Here is a 10,517-nt window from a genome sequence, read left to right as displayed (position 1 = left end):
CAGTAGTAATTGTAGAAACAGTAGTAATTGTAGAAACAGTAGTAATTGTAGGATAACAGTAGTAATTGTAGGATAACAGTAGTAATTGTAGGATAACAGTAGTAATTGTAGGATAACAGTAGTAATTGTAGGATAACAGTAGTAATTGTAGGATAACAGTAGTAATTGTAGGATAACAGTAGTAATTGTAGGATAACAGTAGTAATTGTAGGATAACAGTAGTAATTGTAGGATAACAGTAGTAAATATTAGGATAACAGTAGTAATTGTAGGATAACAGTAGTAATTGTAGGATAACAGTAGTAATTGTAGGATAACAGTAGTAAATATTAGGATAACAGTAGTAATTGTAGTTTGATGAATATTGGAAAAAACGATTTAGACTATTGCAAAAATATTTGATATTATAGACTGTAAATATAGCTAATTTGAATAAAAGAATTGGCAGTGTACAGCCGATTGACTTATGGACTATATGTCTTTAAAAAGGCATTGCTTCAACATTATCGTATCCCAATTTACAGCATAGAGGAATTTCTCCTTCACAGACAGCGGCTGTATTCATCTGTTGAGCATTTCCAATTGGGAAACCAAACTGATTGGTGTTGACCACGATATCTCCCACTGGTGTTACTACTCCACATAACTACAAAGAATAATATATAATAATAATAATAAATAATCAGTGATTAGTGTCACACAGATGGTCGACATGTGTTCGGAGGATACTAAGGGATTGTAAAGAGGTTTTTACAAGATCATTTTATGATTAACTAAAAGACATATAGCTTTTATTTTCATTATTCCATTGTCTTGCCCTAATACTCGACTATTCGGTGTCGTAGGTTCAAATCCCCACCCAAGGCCATGGTCAGTGGTGACGAGGGTTAAATCTACATGTTTTAACTTTTCTTGTAACTTTTCTGGAAAATCTTGAAGACGTACCACGCGAGATTCTTAAGTACAATGAGAGAAGCTTCTCCAGAATGTCGCCTATTTCTCAGCACTTGTTGATAGAGAAATGGTGTGCTTCGAATTAAGATTCTCATCGGCAAAGATGGTTTTAAAATGTTTCTTAAATTCGTTTAACAGAACTTAGAGTAATGCGGTGCTCGATTGGTGGACAAGTACAGAGAATGGACAAGAAATCATTCTACTTACAGCAACACCGTGACCAGCAAAATTTCTCATATTACTAAAAGGTAGACTGGAAGCTGAGATTGACAGGTCTTTCTTCTCCCCTGGTCTAATGTCGACATCCCGTAAAATACCGCTACTTCTCTCCGAATTGAGTTGAGCAGCGAATTGAGGTGCCATGGCAAACATACCTAGTTGTCGAGCAAAATTGTTACCGCTACCACTGGCACTGAAAGTAAGATTATGTTTGAATAAGATTCGAAAATGAAAACCGTGATTTAGATTGAAGTTCATGTGAAGACCTATGTATGGAACTTACTGCCATTTGTTTGTCTATGTCGCAAACATTTTTACCTTTAATTCTTATCTTTTATCATTATCCTATAGGTTGTAATTTAAAAATGTGAAGATAGTCGTGGGATGTCTGTGTCCATTATTATGATGGAAACGACCATGTTTGAGAGAAGCGAGTCAATGATGAATGCTCGGTGATGGTTTTCCTTTTTGAATCATCTAGAATCATGTCAACAGTGCGTAGTGAGATCTAAGTTAACCTGGGGGTCTGACAAATGTGTATAGGTGGATTTGAAATACATAATTGAAAAAGAGACACTTCTAAAGTTCGATTGTCGTTGCCTCCATTACGCTACAGACTTAATCAAACAAGAGTACGCTCACCTTGCAACTAATTCTCCCATACCATCGGTGGTGCAGGTGCTTTCATCTCGTGCTCTTTCTGTTACTACTAGTGAAAACATGCCATCAATATCCCGTGATGTAATGGAAACATCGGCCCTTATTTCGCTAGATGGTCTTGGGTTAAATAACTGAAAAATATTTAAGATATTAGTTTGGTATAGATATATCCAGATGGAAAGGCCTATCATTGCTTCTGCTGGGTCCAACTTGACTTTTAACGTAACACCAGCCATTTGCGTCACTGGCAGGCGAAAGCAAAACACAACCATTTTCTTAAGGATAACAACCTAGGTTCACGAGGATCCTTATTTTCCTTTCCCAGATTATTGGTACCCATTTACAACTTGGTCGATTGGAATAATTAGGAAAGATGATTTATTCATGGTGACCAGACTTTCACGCGCCGACCTAGATTAGAACCCATGGCCACCATCAATTCAACGTAACCAAGCAAATTCCAATACTACATGTGATTGTGCTACTGTCCGTCCGAAAAAAATAGAAAGAACTTACGGCGAACATGTTATTGTTGTTGTTGCTGACAGTGACTTGTTTGATAGTGACGGCGATGATATTCTGACCGCCAGTGGAAGCAGGTTGTTTACCAACACAAGTCATCATCATCTGGGATGCTGGGGTAGCACTACCGACTGAAATTTAATATAATGTGTAAGGATATGTATTATTGGAAATGTGAACTATCTTTAAGGGATTTTTCAGTCAAAAATTAAAATTCAAGATAAAATACAAGGATATAGATTATTGGAATATAATTTCCCTGTGAATAGAAGTTGTTAAACCAAAAATATACAATATTAGTTATGTTGACTCTCTGAAAGGGATGCCAAATAGTCAATACTATACTATATATATAAAAGCATTATAGCATTATTAGCTATATGGACTCATTGACTAATTGTAGTATTCCAGATTACCTAATGAACAGTCGCCTTTGTATTAACGTACGCTAAAACACATCAGGAAAACTATAGACCTTGAATTTATGACTGTCTCTAGCAAACGGTAAAAAATTTCACCACCGCCTGAAAAGTACCGTCCGTTACTTACGGTTCATGCCAAGTCCAGACTGTATACCGGAAGTAGAAGCTGCACCCAGAGTTTGTAAACCACTGAGGCCTAAACTCATAGCCGGATTCATCCCTCTCATATTCATATTACGCATGTTCATCCAGGACATCTGACCCTGGACATTCTGCAGGATAAATCCTATGATAGTTACTAGTAATACTTGTGGATTCATTGTGGATGTTTGTGAAATGATAGTGGTCAGTGTTGCTGACCATTGGTATATATACTAGGTCCATTACCCATTATTAGCTAATATTATCTTCGCCTTATGGTCAACTGTTAATTAAAAAAAAAACCTTACTTCCCTTCTTGTGCATGATATTTGTTATAAGGTAACATGTAATGTGTTGATCTATTGCCCATGGCAGTACAACTATTATAACACACTATTCTTGGTTTAAGGTAATCTTTACTTTTTCAAAAAGCACACAATACACAAATTTTTTTGTTCTTTTTGTATTTTTTTCATACAACGTAATATTATTATATCATACGAACATGTTTGTAGTAAGAGCGACCACTTAAACTTTCTGGTATTTCCGGTGATGTCAAGAAACTTCAACTAAAAGAATATTTCATAGTCATTCGACATGAAAGGTTTTGCCGTCAATATGATAGGGGAGACGATACATAAGTAAAGGTTTTATAAGATTCATGACGCCATTATAACGAGAAAACAAAGATTCTTTGAATATAAGAATATTTCTTCGTGTGAAATTGCAGGAACAAAGCCTGTTACACTGCAAGTTATTGTTAAAATAATATACGTATAATTTTTAAAGATGTAGGCCCACTGCAACTATTATAAAATTGACTTCCGATCTATGCGTAGATGTGGGCGTATATCCGGTCTAATTTTATGAATTTAATTCGTGTTAGAAATAACACAAAAAATCATACTTTTCCGGGTGAACTAAAATCCTTATCGCCTAGAGACGTGGTAGATTAGAATGCCTACTAAAATGATTAATTTAATTTTAATTAAGGATTAATTAATTACGGTCATGTCGAATTTTAATTAGAATGAATAACTATAAGTAATTATATAAGATAGATATGTAAACATATAAAAATGACAAGTTGGTTGTAAAATAACCTTAGATCGGAGTTCTACTGAACGGAAATAGCTTAGTTTTGACAGCCCATCGCACATCTTGGTGAAGGCCGTCATGTACATTATCTCGTGAAGATGTTCAATATGAGGTTATGGCGGCTGCGAAACTTTGGATTATTGGATAGGCTCAAAACCAGGGAGAGGGATATAATATCATTTGATCATTTTAATTTATCAAGTGATGCCACATTCTTGATACTAATTTCGATTTTCGAGATAATACCTTTTCAACCCGGTTTCCCCCTGGTAAGAGGGGTTGACATGGAAAAAGCGTCCAGTCGTTCGGATGAGACAATTAACCGAGGCTCCGTGTGCTACAGGCTGCACACGTTAAAGATCCCTCGACAGTTGGAAATCGAAAAAGAGCAGGCCAATGTCGCTGCAAGATTCCCTTTATTGCACCCTGCATGGCGGTGCCTTTCTTCTGCCCATAAAACTCCATTCATTGCATTTCAGTTTTCGACTGGGTAATTATCCAGACATAGATCTATAAATTAGAGCCATTTAAACTGAATAACACTTAATAAACGTGTGGAATTTACAATTGGTATATTTTGAGATGTTTCTGTCAATGCCTGCACCCTCTTTCTCTTCACTTGACGTGGAAGTTGAGAAAAATCAGCCTTTTGCGTCTACCTATTAAGTTAGTGGTGTAGTTGCGCCCAGACTCAGATCGGTGTTGTTACGTTGAATATCGATTGATATTTTTGTCTTATTCTTGAGTTATTTCCCTTTACTTAGTGAAATAACGATGAAATTGGTTCGTATTATGGGCGAAAGAGGCTGACCGGCCTTACCCCTACCCCACTGTTTTCAAATTGTCTCATAATACATTGAGAAAGAATTGCCAGTGAGCCCCTTCATCCCCCTTTTAACACTGTGGCCCTTAACACCCCTACCTAATGGTCCTAATTATGATCTACAATCTAGTTGGCCTATATTTACAATGTCAGGATATATTCTTTTGAACTCTGTAGGAATTATGGACATTATTGATCTTGTTTTTGTATATTGAAAACTCCTAATACCTTTAATATATCATGGTGCTGATTCCATAGTTAAACCCCTGGTAGAAGTGGCGTTTCTAGGAAACATCAGATGAGGGGGCCGAGGAGGGGGAAAATATTTTCCAGGGGGCCACAGGCCATTCTTTCAGTAAGGGAAGTAACAGAAACAAAGACTGAAAAAAGTTTTGCCTTGGTTCGTCGATGGTTTTCATTTACGAGCGATTGTCTTTTTTCTCGGGAGAGGTATTTGATTACTATTATATTTTCTGCACTTAATATTGCCAAAATATTTGCATTAGCCTAGTCGTTTCCGATTTCAACTGTTAATGCATCCTGCAGTCTGCAAACCCATCCGAACGATTATGTGCTTTTTCCAAGTCAGCCCATCTGTCCCGCATCACTGACAGGGAGAAGCACAGTTGAAAAATTGAGGGCTTTATCCAGACATATGCAATGTTTGAAACGTGAACCTTCAGGCTGGTCTAAAGAGCCACTCCCATTCAAGGAATCTGGAGGTAATGGTAGTCATAAAAATATAGGCTAATACAGACAGAATTGTTTGTCTGATCTGTCAAGACTTTCATTTCAGATCCTCTAAAGGGTCTTGCATTCAAGCGAGAGTAATGGTTTTTACCTCACTGTAACAATAATCTCGAGTAGGCAAGTATTAAGTTGGTCTATGAAACCTCTTAGGTAAAGAGTCTCATCCAGTGTTCATCTATCGTATTGAAAATAGCTGCTTGGATAGCTATATGATTATCGTGGTTGGAAGGCAGCAATGATAACAAAAGATAATAGCATGTTTCGAAATATTTATTTGTACCAAATTTAAATATTCAATAGCAAAACTTATAAAATGGATACCTAAAAAAAACCTGAAGATCACATTATTCTGATAAACTTTAACGATGGTCAAAGAGAAATAACAGATAACTTTCATTCTTGAAAACCCAAATATATAGCATTAGACTGTTCAAATGTATACATACAAACTGTCACTTAATCGATAGATATAAATATCAAATAGTAAGACTGTCTGTAATTTGCTGATTTCTATTTGACCTCAGATAGATATTTAGATAATAACCATGGGCATAGGTTTATTTTCAGGTCGAGAAGTGTTAACCCCAAAGAGCACAATACCCCTAAAGAAATCACGAAATGCACCGAGAAAATCTAATGTACTAAGAATTACTTATGTACTAAGAATTACTTATGTACTAAGAATTACTTATGTACTAATGTACTAAGAATTACTTATATACCGAGAATATTACTTAAGTACCCAAGATATCTAATGTACTGGGAATATCTACTGTACTGGGAATTACTTATGTACCGAGAATGTATTGGAATTACTTATGTACTGGGAATTACTTATGTACCGAGAATTACTTATGTACCGAAAATTACTTATGTACCGAAAATTACATATGTACTGAGATTTTTTATTTTATAAGACTATATCACGGAGCATATAAAAATCAACCTATCCACCGAAAACAAATTATTTATCTCTTTGCTTTGATTGCAACATATGTTGAATTACTTTACTCAGTATTTTCTTTTATATTTCATTTTTAAGTGTGTGTTGAGACTTGGTGGGATAACCTCATCTATTATTATTAGTGTTTCAGATCAGTTTGTAGAAGACAAACCTAGTTTACAACATAAAACAGGATATTCACAAAGTTGTCTTGTATTTCTGCGAACCGGGAAGAATGGGTTGAAATTGGCCACACTTTCATTATCAGTAACTTGGGTACAGAGCTGAAAATAGAGCAAAAGGGTTCACATATCATTAATCTGATAAATTTTTGGTTGGTTTGAATGTCTTTATATGTGAGCAATATAGTCGAGCATAATAAAATTTTAGATGACAATTCAAAACAAAAGCAAGAGAAATACATATTCTTGTTGTACCCCCTTTGAATCAGACTGTTCTGTATTTGTACCCCTAGTCTCTGGAGGATGGCTTCACCACTGAGAAAATGACAAGAAAACAGAGCCCAGAGCTGCATTATAATGATATTCGTACTGATAAGTAAGTATGTGACTTGTACCAAAATTCTCAAAACAAACTGTTTACTTACACCAACTCCTAAACCCCTAAATTCTCTGAAATCTCGGTAAAGTGTATTGTAGATGAAGGTTTCAGTAGTTTGATCACTAAGGACCACATCGATTTCACCAACAACTCCGGCACTTTGTGGCTGGCTTAATTGACCAGTGAATAGAGAGAGTAGACCATTATTTGGTGACTGTCCACTGAAAATATCGCAAAATGAAATGAAATGATAAGTCATAAGACATCCTGGTCGACCAGTTAAAGACGAGTAGATTGTTACTTATTGACGATCTTCATCTGACGATTGTAATGGGCGTCTAGACCATTATTTACTGACCATCTACTGACAAAAATCTTCAAAAAATACAACGACGATGATTTGGTAGCGAGCAGGGTTGGTCGAGAACAAGGGTAATCGTCAACAAACGTTACAAAACGATTGACAAAACTTGTTCCTGGGTAAAAATATGTCTCCAAATTTTGCTTTATTACGAGATTAAAATGAACACGAGCGTGCCAAAATTCACGATTATGAAAGGATAGTGCATCTTTATGGCTTCTGTATACAAGGATTTATCTCTATGAAACAAAACCTCTCAATACTTACTTGGTAGCGATAAAACCCAGATCGGATTCCAAACAAACGGGATTATCAGTTGATAAATCGGTGACTGCGATGGTATATGGTCCTTCAATATCGTACGATGTTACTGTTACTTCAATAGTATACCCCGATCCTCCAGCCTATGAATATAAATTGTATATCATTTTTAGGAGATTTACGTCCTATATAATCGCCAATTATAGTAGATAGTATCTTTACCGGCACGTCTTAGTACTATGCCCATTCTTTATTTGGGTTAGTGCACCGTAAGAAATAACACTACCGCGTCGATTGCGAAGCTGGTAGAACAATATTTCTTTACCAGCTGATAGAGCCCTATTTCAGCTCTCTGTAAAGTCATCTAAATAGTTTCATAACGAGCTGATGGAGCTCAATTTCAGCTTTCTGTATAGTCATAAATACTTTTTAAGTAGCTGATAGAACTCAATTTCAGTTTTATGTTTAGTCATCTAAATATTATCTTTACCAGCTGATAGAGCCCTATTTCAGCTCTCTGTAAAGTCATCTAAATAGTTTCTTAACGAGCTGATGGAGCTCAATTTCAGCTTTCTGTATAGTCATAAATACTTTTTAACTAGCTGATAGAACACATTTTCTGCTTTTTGTTTAGTCATCTAAATATTTTCTTTGCAAGCTGATAGAGCTAAATTTAAGCCATCTGAATAATCATCTCAACATTTCCTTTACAAGCTGATAGAGCTCAATTTAAGCTATTTGTATAATCATTCAGCTTTATCAGCTGACAGATTCATAACGCATAAAAACTACACGAGAAGAAGATTACTGCCTCAATAGAAGACTGCCTCCTTTTAACTTATCTGAAAATAATTTACTCACGAAAAAGAAAGATTGTCGTGGTCTGATGCTAACTTCAAGTTGATTATTCTGAAATTCACTTCGACAACTGACTTCATTAGGCTGGTTTGCTGTAACAGAAAAAATGGTAAAAGATAATTTTCAAACTAGTATAATAACTATCAGAGACTAGGTAAAAATCAGTAAGATTCAGACTAGAATAATAACTATCAGAGACTAGGTAAATATCAGTAAGTTTCAGACTAGAATAATAACTATCAGAGACTATGTAAATATCAGTAAGATTCAGTATAATAACTATCAGAGACTAGGTAAGAGTCATTAGATTCCAGACTAGTATAATAACTATCAGAGGCCAGGTTCAACAAGTTCCAGATCGTTATAATAACTACCAGAGACTACGTAAGAATATGTTGTAGAGAAGTATAACTGTCAGAGACTAGGTAACGAGCAACAAGCTTTGTTCTATGACACTTTTTCGAATACCTATTCTGTGCTCACCTGGATCTACTGAAGCAAACAATACTCACCATTAGACTGTGGTAGGGAGAATCCTGGATTGAAACCTCCCGCCCAATTATTCCATTGTGCATTAACAGACGCGATGCCAATGAAGATAACTACTGCTAACATGGAAGTCATCATCAAAGTCGATAGGTGAAGTGAGTTAAAAATAATTTTTAGAACTGAATCAATCCAAAGGTCCGATTTTGGGAAATAGGTAGTGTTTTATGACTTCTGGGTAAATGTTGTAAACGAGGAAATCTTCGAGGAAAATCTGTCAACGTCAATGATGAATATAGTGATGGTCTTTTTATGACCTCGAGGTATTCGAAGACTATCCTTCCTTGAGATTGTACAGAGTTTTAATTAAACTAATAACTGATTCATTAGTTAAATTAAAGTCAAAGATATTTCGTCATGAAATTACCTAGGCATAGTTTGCTTCATTTTGTACAGCATTGTCTGTCCAATATGTGATGAGTATGCTCTATTTTTCTTCACCATCTTCATCTCTGAACACGACTCGTGATCTCAAAGAGCTGAAGATGTTGCTTTCACAAAAGAATGCAGAAGGTGATAGTTTGGTCGATTGTGTTATTGGAAAGAACACATGTACCAAAAAGGCGGAAGGAAAACGATGTTTTACTATGCAACGAGTTTGACAATGCAGACATACAGACCTTGCTAAGTGGTACACGATGGAAAGATGACGTGAAATTCCAAGGTGTTCACAAACATCTTAGGTAAGGTCTTAGGGCATAAAACACCTGACATGGCACCTGACGTTACAGGGTAGGTCAATTATTCATCAACCTTGAAGAATCTTGTAGGCACACCTGGTCCTGGCTATCCTCGAATCAAAGTTAATTAGATACTAATTCATCATACGTTAATTAAAATCAATTGGAAAAAAATCCGGTTACACCCAAAGGCGATATTCGTGCGTACTTGTGGTCAATACTTCTGGCCATTTCGGACGCACCTGGCCCTAGATTCGCAACATACATACCTTAAAACGTAGTAAGCAAAGAGAGAAATACGCCCACAGCAACTATTCACTTGAAAGCCTGTCGTATCACCAGAAGTATGGTATCCATAACCTCCGGCATGTTTTCAGTCAAATTTAAAACTAAAAAAATCGTCAAAAAGAGTATAATTAATGATCAATTTCAGCAATTTTGTGAGGTGTAATTTGGTGATCAGCTAAAATGTAAATAGATGGACCGACCAACAACATGATAGACTGACGGTAAGTGGGACGACCATTTACTTTCAGAAATGTACGTTGACATATAAAAGAAAATGCTGTAAATGTGAAAGGTTACATTGGGAATTGGGAAAATATTTTCGCTTTAAGATGCATAGACATTGTATGGCAAAAGTGTGTAGAAATTGAAGAAGAATAAGGAGATGAAAGAAAGAGTGGTGGGTGATTTAATACTTTCAAACAAATTGATT

General features: G+C 35.8%; 2 protein-coding genes across 2 annotated transcripts; both read right to left on the bottom strand.

Annotated features, from left to right (window-relative positions):
* Window positions 1-209: 209 nt before the first annotated feature.
* LOTGIDRAFT_228102 (hypothetical protein) lies at window positions 210-3,109 on the bottom strand. The gene is made up of 5 exons (XM_009045872.1): window positions 2,905-3,109; window positions 2,350-2,486; window positions 1,816-1,964; window positions 1,162-1,366; window positions 210-646 (listed from the first exon to the last, which is right to left on the bottom strand). The coding sequence occupies exons 1-5, from the start codon at window positions 3,095-3,097 to the stop codon at window positions 482-484; spliced, it is 849 nt and encodes a 282-aa protein (XP_009044120.1). The 5' UTR covers window positions 3,098-3,109; the 3' UTR covers window positions 210-481.
* A 3,575-nt stretch (window positions 3,110-6,684) lies between these two features.
* Window positions 6,685-9,197, bottom strand: LOTGIDRAFT_152431 (hypothetical protein; the record flags this gene model as incomplete). Its single annotated transcript, XM_009045871.1, has 5 exons — window positions 6,685-6,816; window positions 7,140-7,314; window positions 7,722-7,858; window positions 8,577-8,665; window positions 9,086-9,197. 5 exons carry the CDS (start codon window positions 9,195-9,197, stop codon window positions 6,685-6,687), a joined length of 645 nt encoding a protein of 214 aa, XP_009044119.1.
* Window positions 9,198-10,517: the final 1,320 nt, after the last annotated feature.

This window comes from Lottia gigantea (assembly GCF_000327385.1).
Source record: "Lottia gigantea unplaced genomic scaffold LOTGIsca_1, whole genome shotgun sequence".
Lineage (NCBI taxonomy): Eukaryota > Metazoa > Mollusca > Gastropoda > Lottiidae > Lottia > Lottia gigantea.
The sequence above is the reverse complement of the archived record's forward strand: the minus strand, read 5'-3'. Positions and strand labels throughout refer to the sequence as shown.

Excerpts from the sequence above, each read along its gene's own strand:
- LOTGIDRAFT_228102 (XM_009045872.1), bottom strand. The coding sequence starts at position 3,097 with ATGAATCCACAAGTATTACTAGTAACTATCATAGGATTTATCCTGCAG. Across the intron at positions 2,487-2,904 it reads GTCTGGACTTGGCATGAACC|TCGGTAGTGCTACCCCAGCA; the intron begins GTAAGTAACGGA and ends ATTAAATTTCAG. Across the intron at positions 1,965-2,349 it reads ACAACAATAACATGTTCGCC|TTATTTAACCCAAGACCATC; the intron begins GTAAGTTCTTTC and ends AATATTTTTCAG.